The sequence below is a fragment of the Euprymna scolopes genome, chromosome 9 (genome assembly GCF_053919585.1).
Source record: "Euprymna scolopes isolate OS-2025 chromosome 9, ASM5391958v1, whole genome shotgun sequence".
Taxonomy (NCBI): domain Eukaryota; kingdom Metazoa; phylum Mollusca; class Cephalopoda; order Sepiida; family Sepiolidae; genus Euprymna; species Euprymna scolopes.
In genome coordinates this window covers 35,072,972-35,091,790 of record NC_136490.1, presented here as the reverse complement: position 1 = coordinate 35,091,790, position 18,819 = coordinate 35,072,972, and the positions used below count along the sequence as shown (strand labels likewise).

The window sequence follows — 18,819 nt, the reverse complement described above, 5'->3', positions numbered from 1 at the left end:
GAGAGGTTCTGTTATGATTTTGCCATTGCCTATGACCTCACTCAGATTGTTCGCGAGCCCACCCGTGTGCCCAATAGCACCGGTCAGTTTGCAAGCCTCCTAGACCTTTTTCTATCCACTTCCCCTGAGCTATGCTTATGTTCCGTTCTATCTCCTCTGGGATCCTCTGACCACTGCGTCGTATCAGTCAAGATGAAAATGAAATATAATAAATCTACAAATGTACCTCTCCACCGTACTGTATACCGATACTCTATAGCGGACTGGGATAGCTTCCGTACATTCATATCTGATCTCCCTCTCCATTCCATGTTTAAAAAGGATGTGTCCTCTATAGTATCGGACCTGACCGAATGGTTACTTGTAGGCATAGACCAATTCATACCATCAAAAAAAATTCCAACAAAAACCTAACAGCCAGCCATGGTTCTCCCCTGAATATGCTGCTGCCATCGCACACAGAAATCACTTTTTCCATAGCTACCAACGTAATAGATGTACTGAAACTAAAGCTGCTTTTAGGACTGCCAGCAACCACTGTAAAAGAGTAATAAAAAATGCAAGATAACTATATGCGCAATCCGTTAAATCCAAAGTAGCTGAGCAGCGGCTTGGTTCCCACCAGTTCTGGCAAATAGGATCCTGAACAGAAATGTGCGCTCTATCCCAACCATTATCAATGGGCCAGAGATCATCTCGATAGCATCTGACAAGGCCAAACTATTTGCCAAGAACTTTGCGGCAAATTCTACCGTGTATGACGAAGGCCATCAACTCCCCATATTCCCTCCTATAACAGACAATACGCTATGCAACATACAAATATCTGTGCGTGATGTCGCCAAGCTAATCAAGAACCTTGACTCCAGTAAAGCAACTGGTCCTGACGGTATTCCAATTATAGTGTTAAAAAAATTACAATCAGAACTTGCCCCCATACTTACCAAACTGTTTAAGCATTGCCTTAAGGAGAAGTGCTTCTCAGCACCCTGGAAAACCTCATCAGTATGCCCTGTATTTAAGAATTCAGGTGATAAGTCATCTCCCTCTCAGTATAGACCAATAAGTCTCCTGTATTTCATGAATAAATTGCTGGAATCCACAATAAATAGAGAAGTAGTCAACTACTTCAGCAGAAATAACCTTCTTAGTGATACACAATATGGTTTCCGCTCTGCTAGATCTACAGCAGATGTGCTAACAGTTATATCTCATAGGATTAGCGAATCTCTTGATAAAGGCTTCCTTTCTAGGGCAATTACTCGACATATCAAAGGCCTTCGACAATGTTTAGCATAAAGGCCAACTTCACACGATTTCCAGCTACAGTATAACTGGAAATGTTTTCTCGATCATTAAGTCATTTCTCTCTGATAGGCTCATAAGAGTAGTAGTTGATGGGCAGAAATCAGAGGCCCACAGTATTAATGCTGGAGTCCCTCAGGGGTCCATCCTGGGCCCAACTCTTTTCCTGATCAACATCAATGATCTCCCAAAACAGATACTAAAATCTTTCGTTGACATCTATGCTGATGACATGACTATCTATGGCAACACATCAAAGGCTGTAAATGATGATGTTCTCTCCAATTCTCTCTCCTCTGATCTTGAGCGCGTGGTACAGTGGGGAAAGAGGTGGCTGGTTATCTGTAATGCATCTAAGACCAAGCTCCTATCTCTACATCATAAACGCTCTGATCCCCATCTGGCATCAATTGAAATGGATAGCTCTCGTCTTGGGGAGGCCCCATGTTTTGATAAGCTTCTGGGTTTGACCTTTACTCCTGATCTTAAATGGAACACATACATCAAGTCTGTGGCCAAGGTCACAGGGAAAATGGTGGAATCCTGCTACCACTCCAGAAGATATCTCACTAATGATGCAATTCTCTATCGATATAAAAGCCAAGTACGTCCAAGGATGGAGTACTGCTGCCACATCTGGGCAGGAGCTGCAAAAAACAGCCTATCCTGCCTTGACAGAGTATAAAATAGACTTCGTGGCTTGGTGGGGGATGCCCTTTTCCCTTCCCTGCAACCGCTTTCCCACAGAAGAGACGTAGCGAGCCTATCTTTGTTCTATCGTTATTTCCATGGCAGGTGCTCGTCTGAGCTCCATTCTCTAGTCCCTCCTCACCAATCTTTTTCAAAAAACACCTGACTAGCTGAAACCACCGTTAATAATTTTCCCCACTCCTTATCTGTGCCTAAATCAAAACGTAGATACCATGAATAAAGCTTCTTTCTTAGAACTGCATGCCTGTGGAACTCTGTTCCGCTTGCCTGTTTCCCTCCTGACTTCAACCTGGATATCTTCAAGTCCAACAATACAAATTCCTGATGAACCGCCCCCTTAAGTAATGACACTTTATCAATTCTCGAATACTATTACTACACTATCCCATTGATTACTGTACACACAATAACCCTTATCCCCGAGTGGCCCTTGGGCTTTGATAAGTGGTGAACTCCATGTAAAAAAAAAAAGAAAAAAAGCGAAACTCGTCTAATTTCTTCTTTCTGAGAGTTACATAAAAGTTATGACTTAAACCTGATGTATAAACTCGTGATTTGCAAAGTAAAGTATTTAAAATCTAATGGTATAGGAAACAAGATCTTTTTAGAAAAAATTGAAACCAGTTTAAAAATTCTATTATAATAAAATCTAAATTGTATAATATATAGAGTATCTATACCAAATTGATTAAGCATGAGATGATAAATTTTTAATTTAGTGCGTTTTTTAAACAATTGATTTTTCTTAATTTTACCATTCTTTACCCATCTGTTTTATGTTTATATATATATATATATATATATATATATATATATATATATATATATATATATATATATATATATATGTGTGTGTGTGTGTCTGTGAATGGCATTTTTTTTTCGCCTTTTACTTAATAATTAAAGGTAAAAACAAAAATTTGTTTTGCCAGTCAGATATATAGCAAATATTGATCGTTGTTGTTAAAACTGAAGTTTTTCAATCAATTTCAACAATTTTCATATTTAATCCTTATCAATATATTTGTTTTCGTCATGAATAAAAGAGAGGAGTTTTCAGTCCTCAATTCAGATGCACTCCTACTCTATCCATGAACACCGGGAAAAAAATTAAGATACATCTTTACAGATTAAAAGAGAAAAAGCAAGTTTAATTTGTCCTTGTCACTTTATTTCATTGAATTTGGCTGACATGGGGAAAAGAACAAGGAAGTAAAGAATGGCAAGTAACATTGCCTATTTTGATTTGATCCAACATTCAAATGTGATATATTATATATATATATATATACTAACAAAAGTACCCGTCGTTGACTGGGTTCAAAAACAGCCTACCGAAAATGGATTCTGATTTATGAAAGTATGATAGGTTATGAAAAGGAAGGGTTGTAAAGAGATAGCTTCGAATTTGCGGGTATCAAAACCAAAGCAAAATATCATGAAAGTAAAAATAAAATAGATAAATCCCATAATTTATTATACCATACCTGTTCACACTGAAGCACTTATTACAATATTCTTTGGATTTATATTAAAAACCCTTGTTAAATGTTGTGACATATTTCCATTCTATGGAGGTCAGGCGCAAACGAACACCCAATAATTTTATTATACCATAGTTCTTCAAACTGAAACATAATTATCAAAGTATACTTACGCAGATAGATATGAAAAGTCTTTATTAAAGTTTGTGCCTACATTCATTCTATGGAGGCTAGGCGCGAACGCAGACCCCACAATTTTATTATACCATCCCTATTTAAGTTAAAACATACTTATCAAAGTATTATTATGCACATCCATATCAGAAACACTTGTAAACGTTTTTTTTATTTTTTATTTTCATACTTTGTGGACCAGGCATGTATGCAGACCCCACAATTTTAATGAATCATCATTATGCCAGATCAAACATACCCATTCCTGTGTCTTGATACATCTATCATTATATGTGATCAGTTTTCTATAATAGTCAACTATATAGGAGCCTATTCATGACCAGACACACACAGACATTCAGCTTTATATTATAGAAGAAGATATATATATATATATATATATATATATATATATATATATATATATACACATATACACTAGCAGGGCACCTGTCATTGCCCAGTCGAAAATATGCTTAAATATAATATTTTGATTAATGCAGATTTCGTATTTATTATATTGAACCCAATATATAGTAATGATTTAAAAAAGACTCGTGCACGACTACCAAGAATCGAAACCGAAACATTTAGCTTACGATTTTTTTTGTATTCTGCCATTTATGACTGAGCTATGAAGACATATTTGCTTCCTTTCTAGGGTAATTGCTCTTGAAATATCAAAGGACTTTGATAAGGTATGGCATAAAGGTCTACTTCACAAGATCTCCAGCTATGGTATAGCTGGAAATGTCTTCTCAATTATTAAGTCATTTCTCTGATAGGTTCATAAGTGTAGTGGTTGATGAGCAGAAATCAGAAGCTCACAGTATTAATGCTGGAGTCCCTCAGGGGTCCATCCTAATAGGGAATTAATTAAAATGAATGTTTAAAAGAATATGCAAATTAGCTAGATCTTTTGCTAGAGACTGCAATTTCATGACCCATATATAAGAAAGTTGTATTTTCTTTTTAAATAAATAGAAAAAAAAGGAGTTTTAATATGAATATCAACACACAAAAAAAAATTATAGGAGTATAGATATATATGTAAAGAATGGAACAATTTATGTAGGAAATCTTAAGTGCGGGAGCTGATTAGGTAACAGAACAAAAAAAAAAGAGAGAGAAGGAGAATTATTTCACTCCACCTCTAAATTTCCTGCCCCCACCCCTCAGTAAATGCAAGACAGTATGATTTTTGCATCATTCTTCAGTTGGACAATAAATGTTGACAAATCCTCTCATTTGAAAAGACCCTATGGGATTAAAATAAATTTATGAGATCGAAGTTTTTGGTTGTTATATTATTTTAACTTATGTATATAGAGAGAATTGATTCGATTCTTTAATCAGGCTAGCAGACTATACTTAAAAGCAACGTTTTGACGTTGAACCTCCAAAATATTTTTTTCCTGATTTTGTCTTAAAATTAATTAAACATTTTAAAATTGCAATATTAAGCAATAATAGTTTTTGTAAATTATATCAAAGAAAACAATATGTTTTCTTTTATATAATTTACAAAAACTAGAACACCGAATGTTGCCTACTATCCCTTCTAACAAGACACACACACACACACACACACACACACACACACACACAATGTATATCCTTTGAAACTGATTTATAATTTACAATTATTAATATATATATATATATATATATATATATATATATATATATATGTACGAGCAAACAGTCAATAAAACATATTAAAAACACTTTGAAATGAGTTAAAACATATTTAATCTGAAAAGGAAACACGTAATAAGTGGATAGTCCTTAATCCACGGAGTTTCGAAGAAATACTTTCCTTCTCATCAGAGGGTAGGAATTAGCAAAATGCGGGATCGGATTTTGCATGCAAAAGTATTTGATGAAATATTTATTTATATATATATATGTGTGTGTGTGTGTGTATAAAATCACAGAGTTTGTTTGGAATGAAACTAAACTCAGCAAATAGCAACATACCAGTAATAATATAAAGAAGAGAATTATTAATGATTTAAACTTTAATCTTTTTTTCCATTTCTAAAGGATGCAACGTTAATCATATCAAACTGCTGTCAGTAATTTGTTCCAATTTTTAAAAATGAATTTTTGCAATGGTTTTTGAATTTTCAAACCATTTTAACACCAATATGTTTTAAATGCTAAACATCACACACTGTGTGCATTTGTGTTAATAAGCATGAAAGATAACCGCGGTTAAGTGGATGTTGGCAACCTTCACGTAGTCCTCCTCTGAGTCTTTGATTGTATAAATAATCTGTGAAACATGCCAATTCATATAAATTACATTTTGTTGTTGTTTATTTTTTGTTAAGAAGCATTTGAACTCTTACCTTTTTAACATATAATGCAGCATCTTCTTCCTTGTAGACTTCAGCGCTGACTCCACCCCGCCGTGTCCTTTTTGGTATCGTGTGGTGTGGTGGAGTGGGGGACACTTCATCGTCACGTTCATCGCTGGGCGGCGTGGCAGACTTGCTTTTGACTTTGGCCTGCTCCTACAAAATAAAAAAAAAGAACATTGAAAGTTTAAGTTTCCTCAAATAGGGCTTAACTCAAATTCAACGATAAATTGAATATTACAATGAAATTTGTAAAAATCATTAAACAAAGTTTATAATTTAACATTTTTGGTGAAACATCATTAGCAAACATTGTCACTGAAATTATGTATATTTGCTTTAATTAGTCACACTGGGAAAATATTGTTAATGTTTTAGTAACTAGATATACGACACAAAACGAATTTTTTAAGATATTTTTCAAAGAAATTCCTGTATCAGACTTTCTTCAATTTAAATCATTTAAATAATCAAGATAAATGCAGAAATAATGTTAAAAAATGTGCATGAAAGAGAAATTAATTCTTTCATTAGAACCAAGATAAATCAATGTGTCCAGGAAATGACATCATGAACAGGAAGTCGATTTAGCAAAATAAGCCAATCTGATTGTTCCTTTGGTTGATATCTGTAACAAGAACAAAACCTATTTCTAGAAAAGGCCTCTTCACTCATGGTACAACAAACAGCAAAAATTGGTTGCTAATAGTCATAAAAAAAAAACTTTCTCAAAACCAAGAAAATTGTCATAATCAAATATTAATAAGTTAAATGGATTGCTTTTTTTGGTCTAAGTTGAAAATACAACACATTAACTTTATATATTGGATAAAATATATGGCATTTCATGCACACAATTCAAAATCTTCATGAGAAACTGTAATAAAAAAAAAAAAGAGGTAAAATCTTTACAAATCTTTGTGAAAGTACTCCTCAAGCAGAGGAGAAACGTTTATCGATTAGGCCATTTTTATCTTTGTTCCATCCAGGGTAGCTGTATATCTTCATATTAAAAATCAATCTTGTGAAAACTTTGCCCTCATGAGGCAGCAAGTAAATAGGGTCATTGATTGCTTTCGTTTCTTTGATCTCAGTCATAAAATGTTTTGCAGATATTGGTACCCTACACCAGAAATTAGCAATTATGTTAACTAGTATGAATTTTGGCAAGTATTACATTAGTACATGTCAGGATAACCTGGTGATATACCACCGGTCATATACAGGTAGCATGATTGAAGCGGAGGCCAAGGTTAGTTCCTGAGACTAAATGTGCTAAAAATGCAGGTGTCGAAATATAGAAGGCGATGATGTAACACAAAAGAGAAAAAACAAGGATGTTTAAGTCTGAGTAAGGAAATGAAAAAGGCAAGATGCATTCGATAATGTAGAGAAAATCTAAGTGCATGTCACCTTGATCTCTGCCTATCTGCGTTTCTCAATTTCCAAGTAGAAGAAAAAGTAAGAAGGAATTAATTTTAGCTTAAGTAGTCCCACCCCCTCGTGAACAAACTCTCTCTCTAAAATCCGTTGAAACCTCAGCAGTCTCCATTGTATTTCTATGCACGAATAGTTTTGTTAGTCTAGATAAACAGAGGAGGCCAGAGGTATCGTGGGCTAGCTGGGTCTAGCCGAGTATGGAGGGCTAGCTGGGTCTAGCCGAGTATGGAGGGCTAGCTGGGTCTAGCCGAGTATGGAGGGCTAGCTGGGTCTAGCCGAGTATGGAGGGCTAGCTGGGTCTAGCCGAGTATGGAGAGCTAGCTGGGTCTAGCCGAATAGCCCCACTTTTGCTAAGGAGTATCCGACAAAGACAGATACTACTTCTCTACCCAGTTTATGATCATGAAATCAGGGGGGAGTGTAAGGAAAATTTTGGTGTGACTGAAGTCATGGAAGTGGACTGCTAAGGGTGGCATGTGCGAACAAAACCCAATCGACGGGACACAGAAAGGCGACAAATTATCAGGTTCGATCGTGTCTTAATTTGCATGAATGAGACAATATAAGGCCGGCAGTGAAGAGGTTGGGATCGAGTTAGTCGAGTTGAGTCAAATGCAGTTTTTGAGAACTGGGCTAAACGTGTTAGAGCGGAGAATGTTGCCAAGAATCCAGTCCAGGTTTTCTTTTCTATTAGAAGAGGTCAACAACTACGAGGGGATTATAGCCAGTTATGAACGACAAAAGAAGTGACTATGTAAAAAAAACAAAAAAACAGTATGTATCCTACTTATATATAACTTATGTATAAAAAGATTTATTTCTGGATATGCAAAAGTGCGCACTTACATAAACGATCACGTGTGAAAAATAAAAGTGTGATAAGTTTTACAAATTCTTTCTCTCTGAAGGCAAAAAATTTTTAAAAACATATTGCATCGATCTTTATCTTCCCTCTTTCAATATATATATATATATATATATATATATATATATATTTTTTTTTTTTAATTAAGACCATTGTCTACATTCACCTTTCCACTTTCATAATTCGACAGAGTTACAGGTGCCTCTCTTTCAACATGAGCGAATGCAACATCTGTTTTGCTCAAGGGGTCGCCTTAGCTTTGTTAGATAAAATTTCTTTGAAAAGTTCCATCTCCAACATTAAAAAAAAAATGCAAATTTGTGTAATCTGCAAAAATTGTATGAACATATCTGAATCACATCAATACAATGAAATCACCGATGAGATCCAAATATATATTTGACCTCTGCATTTAAAATTCATGCTAAAGCCAAGGCAATGTTGATATTTTTTAGCATTGAAATTATGTTAACTAATATGAATTTTGGGAAGCTTTACATTAAAACATGTCAGGATAACCTGGAAACAAACAGTCATATACAGGTGGCGTAATTGAAGTCGAGGAGTCAAAGGTTAGCTCCCTAGACTAAATGTGCTAAAAATGCAGGTGTCAAAATATAGAAGATCATGACGTCACACGAGAGAGAAAAAACAAGGATGTTAAAAAGTCAGTCTGAGTAAGGAAATGAAAAAGGCAAGATGCATTCAACAATGTAGAGAATCTAAGTGCATATCACCTCGATCTCTGCCTATCTGCGTTTCTCAATTCCCAAGTAGAAGAACAAGTAAGGAATTAATTTTAGCTTAAGTAGTCCCAACCCCTTGTGAACAAACTCACTCTCATAAAGCCGTTGACACCTCGGCAGTCGCCATTGTATTTCTATGCATGAATAGTTTTGTTATTCTAGATCAGGGGTTCTCAACAGGGGTCCACATGGACCCTAGGCGTCCATGGAATATTTCTGGGGGCCTACAGGCAAAACATAACAGAATGGGGGTCCACAACGATATTTTGGTGATCCATGAAGAAAACCAACTCAGAATAGTTTTTATTATTAAAAATATAATTTCTACTGATCTCCATCGGCTTGACCATGGAAGAAACATTGTAATATTGTAATACAAGATATTGGTAAAGAATTATTATCACTCTAATTTAGATTATTACTATTATTATTACTTATTATCATAATTATTATAGTTGTTGTAGAATACCTTATTTGCATTAAATTAGTTTTTTTATTTAAAAATAAAGCTTAATTATATATTATTTGTTTGATTATCAAAACCTCAAAATTTATATTAGTGAAAAATAGAAGATTGCCTTATGACCAATAGTTATGAAGGGGTCCACCAAGATAAAATGAAGGGAAAAGGAGTCCATGAGTAAAAAAAAGGTTGAGAACCACTGGTCTAGATAAACAGAGGAGGCCAGAGGTCAACAACTATGAGGGGAATTGTAGCCAGTAACGAACGACAAAAGAAGCGACTATGTAAGGAAAAAACACATGTATAAACACCCTACACAACTTATGTATAAAAATACATTTCTTCATATGCAAAAGTGCACCCTTACATAAACGATGATGTGTGAAAAATAAGTGTGTGATAAGTTTTACAAATTCTTTCCCACCGAAGATAATAAATTTTCAAAAATATATTGCATCAATCTTTATATTCTCTCTTCCAATATATATATATATATATATATATATATATATATATATATTAAATCAAGACCATTGTCTACATTAACCTTTCCACTTTCACAATTCGACAGAGTTACGGGCGCCACTCTTTCAATATGAGCGAATGCGACATTTATCCGTTTTGCTCAAGGAGATAGTTAGGGTCGCCTTATCAAAATTTCTTAGAAAAGTTGCTTCTTTAAGATTAAAAAAAAGAAAATATGCAAATTTGTGTAATCTGCAAAAATTGCATGAATAAGCAACTAATTGCCAACATATCTGAATCACATCAATACAATGAATCACCGATGAGATCCAAAATATATTTGACCTCTGCATTTAAAATTCATGCTAAAGCCAAGGAAATTTCCGGATGACTTTTATGAAGAAAATAAAATATACTATTTTGTAAATGCTGTATTCATGATGTTGACATTTTTTTTTAGCATTGAAATGATCACAGATCACATCAAATAAAAAAAATATTCAAATCGCAAAAAAAAATTTAAAAAGTTGTCTCAAGTGAAACAGAAAACAATTACAATTTTTTGTTCAGGTGTAAAAGAATACGATGATTTGGTTTTGGATTTTTATTTTAAATGCGCATTTTTTGCCATTTGCCTTCACAAAATTAGTCAAAGTTACTTTTTAGTTAAAGCAAAGATAGTGCTATTTCAAGTCTATCTCTGCCCTATCGTCATTTTAATGCCAAATGATCAATTGAGCTCCAATCTATGCCCCCCCCTTACTCATCTAGTTACAATTTCCCCTACTCTCTATCTGTGCCAAAAACTAAACACCAATTCCATGAATAATGTTTTTTTTCTTAGAATTACCTGTCTGTGGAACTATATCGCAGGGCTGCTTTCCAGCTGACTACAACACGGTCGTTTTTAAGTCCAATGTAAACAAGTTCTTGTTGAGCCATCCTCTTCAATAATTAAATTTTATCCAATTTCCACCACAATTAATCATTACAATGTTGTCTCACTGACCACCTGACACTCATTAACCCCTTATCCTCAAGTGGCCTTCTGGCTTTAATAAGTGGTAACTCCCTTGTAAATAAAAAAATGTGCCAATTGTTAAGAAACTTTATTATTTGCTACTTAATTTACTGTTGTGAAGACCAATTCTACTAGTCAATTCTTTTAGCATTACAAATTCCATCTGGCTGCCACTGAAGAGGCGATAGTTCCACTGTTTGCTCCAGCAACCAACCTTCAAGTCAATTTAAAGATTGCTTTATTCGACTAAGCATTTTAAAGCATAGTCAACTGGGTAACACCAAATACTAGCTAGTGTAAAAATGCTTCACCAACAAGATCAACACATCAAATATAATAGATGAATTTGAACAAAAATATTGTACAGGGTGGGGCACTTAAAAGTAGCCCAATTTCTCTATCTTTCTCTTAATAACCAACTGACACCACAAGACAAAATGCAATTCTTTTCCTAACAAGATGGCACTACATGCCACATGTCTCACAGATCACTGATACGAGTTCATGACATGTTTATGAAAGAGAGAACAATAAGCAAAGAGGTATGGCCACCACATTCCCCGGACTTGTCATCATGTGATTTTTTTTTTTTTTATCTTTGGGGGACTTTAAAAACAAGAAGTTTATGCAAATAATCCTCACAATCTAGACCAACTAAAAGAGAACATTACTAATGCTATCAGAAGAATCACCAGAGAAGATCTATAGGCAGTATCTGCAAACGTTGTTAAACGAACCCAGAAATGCATGTATGTCAACGGAGAGCACTTCCAGCATCTTTTATATCACTACAGTAATTTAAACAATAAAAGAATGTTCCTCCTCTCTGATACATTTTTATGAGCTACTTTTAAGTGGGCCACCCTGTACAATTCTTCTCTCAATTTCTTTGCTGCAGAATCTCTTACAAAGACAATGCAATTTTCAAACGCAATATCCACATGAGTAACACCTTGGATGCATGTGTGACTTAGAATTTGATGACTGAATCCTCACAAACTCACAACACGAACGAACGTTTGCAATTACATGTTCACAAGAATTTGTTGTTTCGCCTGTTTATTTTATCGAGGTATTCAGCTGACAATTAAATTTAGAGTGATAAATATTGTTATGGTAAATTATATATTTAAAAAATATGTAGCTGAAAAAAAAACAAACAAAAAAACTCTTCAATAAGAAAAAGGGAGAGGACACTAAGACAGGAAAAGTAGAATTTCCACAGGGTCCTATTAGTACAAGGACAACATTAATTCCAGAGCTTTGTCATAATAACCGTTTTGTTGGCTCATCAGATTTCACCTTAAATAATAATCAACATAATTATACACGTACCATATCCAAACCATCAAAGACTGCTAGAAATTTAATTGTTCAGTTTTTTCTTTGATGAAAAGATCAGTGTTTACATTTAACACAACAGTTGTCACATGACTTAGCCTTTAAAGCCATAACTAAGGTTAAAGTTTTTTTTTTTTTTTTTCAGTGATCACCACTTATCAAGGCCCGGAAGCCACTCAGGGATAAGGGTTATTGCAAGTACATTACGCTAGTGTGGAGATTTGATGAAGTATTTACTTAAGGAGGCGATTCATTAGGAATTTGTTAACGTTGGACTTGAACACATCCAAGTTGTAGTCCGGTGGGAAGCAGGCAGACGGAACAGAGTTCCACAGGCGTGCAGTTCTAAGAAAGAAGTTAAGCAACAGAAAATATAATCTGAAAATAAAGCAATACTACTAACAGCAGATGAAATTTTTTTTTGATGAATCGCTACATGCAGAGCCATCTGTTGGCTTTCAAGTAAACTAATTTGATTTCAGTAGGATTATCAAGTCAGTTCTTGTGAATCTCGTTTGGATTAAAATGGAAGTGATATCCAATCATCTGTGACAGGATATTTCTTAATGCACATGTATTTCCTTCTATATATATAAATCTCACCTGTCTGTTTAAATGTATATATGTATGTATGTATGTCTGCATAAAACTTTCAACAGAAGCGATGGATTTTCACGAGATCAGTATCATTTTGAAGCTCGACCCTTTGGACGATAAATATAAAAAAATTGGCTAAAAACATTAACTCCTTCACCCTCAACTGGCTACAAGGAGAGGTGGCTTTTTTTCGCTGATATTTTCAAAAGTCATCCCCTCTTTTCGATTGACTAGCCTTAATTTTCATCACTTCTGCTTTGGTGATAGACACAACGGCAAAAACGTCACGTTTTTTTTTTCTTTTTTTTTTTCACATTCTTTTCCTTGGTTCAAGCCTGCCTACTACCACTTTTTTTTGTTTTTTTGTTCTTTGCTCCACCCCCCCCCAAACATCCAGGTAATGCCGGGCACCCAGGCTAGTAATTTATTAAATGAAAACTTTTTATTAGGATAAAGTCATAGAAAAATATGAAAATAAAATCATGTTTATATAAATGTATGTGCATTTATATTATACTATAATTTCTAATGATATTGCTTGCACATTGAATGTTTTAGTTGATGTGAGGAAGGATGTATGAGATGAGAAGTGAAATGATGTAAGAAAGGAAATAAGGTAGGGAAAGTTGTGGTGGACGGGAGATGAAGAAGAGAATAGAGGAGGAAAGTAGTGAGATGGAAGGAAATAGCAAAGAAAGGAAGAGATTAGGGGCAGGGGAAGCGTTAGAAGATAAAGCTGTGAGATAAAGAGATTAGGGAAGGAAGAGGAAACCGTGGGAGGAAGAGATTAGGGGAGAAAGAGGAAACCGTTGGAGGCAGAGATTAGGAGAGGAGGAAGGGATGCGAGGAAAATATTAGGTGAGAAGGAAGGGGTGGAGGAAGATATTAGGGGAGGAGGAAACGGTCGGCTTTTTAGTTTAAGATAAAGATACTGACATTATTAGCTCAACAGAAAAATGCTTTTGTTACAGAATTTTTTATTAATATAATGTCATTGGAACGATATTTGTCTACTTTGATTTTATTTATGCATAAAATGTATCATGTTTATATCAATTGACACCGGATTCAAAATCTGAATATATTTTTTCTCAGCATGGCAAAAAAAAAAGTTGGGTTTTTTTTTGTTTGTTTTTTTCTAAACAATCCACTAAGTTTACTAACAAGAACGTTATGCCATTTTAAAGAATACTTCTTCTAAAACATAAAACTCATACACACACATTGTATGCATATAAGACAAAGTTATCTTGTTGAATTATCAAAATCCGATCGAAATAGTTTGCATCTGACTAGCAAATTTTCATATTTTATTGTTATATCATGTTATAGGCAATATAATAACATTTATTTTTTTTAAATTTCTATTCGGTCCTAAACGACTAATAATATGAAACATTTTTTAAAAAAATAATTTAAAAAAAATCCGTGAAATGAATAACTCTTGTTTATTTCAAACTATAATAAGGTTTGTTCAAAGTGCAACCAAAACTTTTCTTTTTTTTTGTTCTGTATAATATTGGTCAAATTTGACAAAAACAGACATATCTGAAGTCAAAGTTTATTAAACGTTTTTAATATAATTTACTCTTAGAAAATAATTTAGAAAATAATAGCAAATAATGCTTAAAAAACATTAAGTTTAAACAATTATGTAAGGAACACTGAAAAAGTGTTTTAAAAATTCGTGGGAAGAAAAAAAAAAAAAAACAACGGCTAAAAAATACAAAGCATTTTCACCATAAATTGATAATAGTTTAATTACTGCAGTTTGATCACCAAGTGCTAAAAAAAATAATTCTTAACAGGTGTCCAGTTTGTGCATTAAAAATGAACAAGCTATTTCAAACTTATTTTTTATTTTTTACTTGGGGGAGTCACCACTTATCAAGGCCCAAAGGTCACTCGAGGATAAGAGTTAATGAATGTAAGGTGATAGTGTAGTAGTACTAGTTAATGGTGTAAATTGGGTAGAATTTGATTAATTAATGGTGATGACTTAACAAGAAGTTGTTTACATTGGATTTAAATGCTACCATGTTGTATTCAACTAAGAAGCAAGCCAGTGGAACAGTGTTCCACATGCAGGCAGTTCTCAGAAAAAAAGCTTTGTTTATGGAATCTACGTTTAGATTGAGACACAGAGAGTGGGGGAAATCGTATATAGTAGTTGTAACTAGTCGAGTTTTTTGTGAAAGTTTGGTAAGAGGGACCACAGATTGGAGTTCAGGCGAGTACCTGCCATGAAAATAACGATAGAGCAGAGATAGGCTTGCAACGTCTCTTCTACAGGGAAAGGAGTTGCAGGGAAGAGAAAAGAGCATCACCTACTTGGTTTCAAAGCTGGTTTTGAACGCTATCAAGGCAGGATAGGGTGTTTAAAAAAAGATGAATCTATTCAATGTGTACATGAAGAAATGAAAATATTATTTTAGACAAGTCTGACAGACTAACGAAATGCTATTTCAAATTAAAGTTTGATGAATCTACACACAGAGAATTAAGTTAAAATAAAAGTATTAAAACAATTACTATTAGTTTTCGAAAACATACGATAATAGCAACAACAATAATACTTCACATAAAAACTTCAATTAAATTGAATATTCAAACAATTTATACATCAACAATGATTTTTTTTTTGTGTTAAAAGAAAAAAAAAACAGAAGTAACATTATTTTTTGTTAATACTTAAGACAGAATATTGATCCTGTTATTAAAGTAAGGATGAATAACGTCTCAAAATCAACGACTATGGTAAACCAAGATACATAAGAATCTGTGTGCAGTTAATAGATTTGTGTACTTGTAAAATCCTCAGAGTACAAACAGTATATCTGAAATAGAATTTATAATAATCCAAGTTGGCTTGCGAGCTTGAAACAATCTTAAGAGAAATCAAAAAAGTAAATTTCCTTACATCGCTTTTTGCTCGACTAGGGTAAGCAGCATGGGTTGCACTTGAATAGTCAAGGGCGTGCTGGGGTGGCAAGGTACACGGCTGGGTCTCGTTTTGTAGCATATTTCTGTTATGGTCACTTCCTTCAACAAGAATATAAGCGCTTTACAACCATCTTGCTTAGATTCGAAAAAGGACTGAACGCCAAGGTTCAAGTCCAGTGTGTTTCAGATAAGTAATAATTAGGTGATAGCATATAATTTACTTATTGACTTGGTTGAGTGTAGGGTTGTTGAGAAATAGGAACAGTGTAGAAATTAGTTGAGACGTAAGAGAGGGAAAGTGATTACTGGGAGAGAAAGCTATATTTGTGTGTGTGTGTGTGTGTGTGTGTGTGTGTGTGTGTGTGTGTGTGTGTGTGAGTGAGTGAGAGAGAGAGAGAGAGCAAATGGTTGAAATGTACAACACAAATTACTCACAGTAAAATTAGTTGGGCTATAATCAAGTGAAAAAAAAAGGTCAAACAAATTGGGTAGAGAGAAAGTGAGACAAATTCTTTCAAGAGAGAGAGAAAAACTAGAGAGAGAGAGGAAGAGAGAAAGAGTGAATGGTGACATTCTGAGAGGAGGGCATAGGTAATAATTAACAAAATGAACTCTTAAAAGAAAAGTTTACAGAAAGTTCAGCTCTGAAACAGAATAAGAGCTTTAAATAAAACTCATGAGAGGGACGAGAGAGAGAGAGAGAGAGAGAGAGAGAGAGAGAGAGGGAAGGGGAAAGATGAAGACGCGAAAGAGGGGCAAGAGGAAAATGGAAAGACAGAGATAGAAAAAGGGGGAGCGGGAGAAAGAGGGATAAAGAGGATAGAGAAAAGGGGAAAGAGGATAGAGAAAAGGGGAAAGAGGATAGAGAAAAGGGGAAAGAGGATAGAGAAAGGGGAAAGAGGATAGAGAAAGGGGAAAGAGGATAGAGAAAGGGGAAAGAGGATAGAGAAAGGGGAAAGAGGATAGAGAAAGGGGAACGAGGGGAAGAGAAAGGGGAACGAGGGGAAGAGAAAGGGGAACGAGGGGAGAGAAAGGGGAACGAGGGGAAGAGAAAGGGGAACGAGGGGAGAGAAAGGGGAACGAGGGGAGAGAAAGGGGAACGAGGGGAAGAGAAAGGGGAACGAGGGGAAGAGAAAGGGGAACGAGGGGAGAGAAAGGGGAACGAGGGGAGAGAAAGGGGAACGAGGGGAGAGAAAGGGGAACGAGGGGAGAGAAAGGGGAACGAGGGGAAGAGAAAGGGGAACGAGGGGAAGAGAAAGGGGAACGAGGAGAAGAGAAAGGGGAACGAGGAGAAGAGAAAGGGGAACGAGGGGAAGAGAAAGGGGAACGAGGGGAAGAGAAAGGGGAACGAGGGGGAGAGAAAGGGGAACGAGGGGGAGAGAAAGGGGAACGAGGGGAAGAGAAAGGGGAACGAGGGGGAGAGAAAGGGGAACGATGAGAAGAGAAAGGGGAACGAGGGGAAGAGAAAGGGGAACGAGGGGAAGAGAAAGGGGAAAGCGGTGGGAGAAAAAAGAGAAAGCGGGGGGGAAGGGGGAAAGTGCGGGAGAAAAGGGGGAAAGAGGGGGAAGAGGGGAAGAGAGGGTAGAAAAAAATGGGAGGAAAAGTATTACTGATTGAAAAGCAAAAAGATGAAAGAGCTCGGAAAATGATGAGTAATGGATAATAGTTAAGGTGAACATCAAACAAAGTAAACAATTACTGGAGGAGGAGGAAGACAGTAATCATTCATTTGAGATGCAAGACTAATACAGCAATCCAGTGGGACAGAAACGCCAGTGCTTGCGAAAGTAAAACAAGAGCACACCCGCATAGATAAAATAAAATATAAAGTAATCTCGCTTTTTTTTTTTCAAACGCAAAAGTTCATAAACACCAATGTGCATCTGATTGCTGTAGCACAAAAAGAATTGATGCCCTATACGACACCCATAACAGAGTATTAGTAATATTGGTTTTCACCTCATAAATGGATACTTGTTAGGCCCAAGTGAAATGTGTTAATAACACTCGCAGTTATCCATCTAAATACTAGGCAGGCTGAATGTTTTATTTCAGCAAGCCAAAAAGAACATGTGTTTTTCAAGATGACTTGGTGATATTTTGTAGCATTAAGCAAAACGGATAACCTTTACCATCTCTGTGACCAGGTAAGGGTATGTCACGGGTTTCAACCCCACATTGACTGCTAATCATTCTTAAACTTGGCCGGAGCGTGCTTATTACGCATAGCATTACAAAGCAGTCACTCATCTCAATTTTGCCGATCAGGTAAAACTATGAGACATGTTCTGATTCTTGTTTCAATGATTTCAACCAGATGTTAAGAAAATCAATTAATGTCATTTGTTGAAATTAATTGAAGATTTAAATTTACCTTTTAATGAAATAAAGTCAATATGTATATAATTATTAATGGAAATCGCTCCAGACAAGGCGTGAAACCACTTGATATAACGAGCTGAAAACTACAGAAAATAGCGAATAATAAATGTGATACATACATTCTGATACAGGAAACAGCAATTCTACCCCTTCCTCAGAAACATTGTTCATGGAATGTGAAAACTAAACTGAGAGAAGCGGAAGTTATGGGACTGCTAAAAGTAAACTCGAGATATAATAGAGACCATAAGATAGTTTGTATGTCTTTTGAGACTAAAAGGCAATTTAAAAATCTATACTCCTATAAATTCGTTTTTCTTTTGTGTGTATTGATATTCATATTAAAAACCCGATTTCTTTTTTTTTTTAAAAGAAAATACAAGTTTCTTATACATAGGTTGTGGAATTGCATTCACTAGCAAAAGATCTAGTTAATTTGCATATTCTTTTAAACATTCATTTTAATTAATTCCCTATTAGTTTTTTGGGATGATCATTTTTAGTTAACTATTACGTGTA

At 35.0% G+C, this 18,819-nt stretch overlaps 1 protein-coding gene across 3 annotated transcripts in view; it reads right to left on the bottom strand.

Moving 5' to 3' along the window:
- The window catches only part of LOC145284498 (cAMP-dependent protein kinase regulatory subunit), a 611,528-nt gene that overhangs the window by 230,446 nt on the left and 362,263 nt on the right, over positions 1-18,819 (bottom strand). For 2 of the 3 annotated variants that reach the window (XM_080133376.1, XM_080133374.1), the window contains exon 2: positions 6,029-6,193. In XM_080133376.1, coding sequence (XP_079989502.1) covers positions 6,029-6,193 — 165 coding nt within the window. Of the gene's footprint in view, positions 1-6,028; positions 6,194-15,895; positions 16,288-18,819 lie in introns of those variants that run through there. The other variant, XM_080133375.1, reaches the window with a different exon arrangement.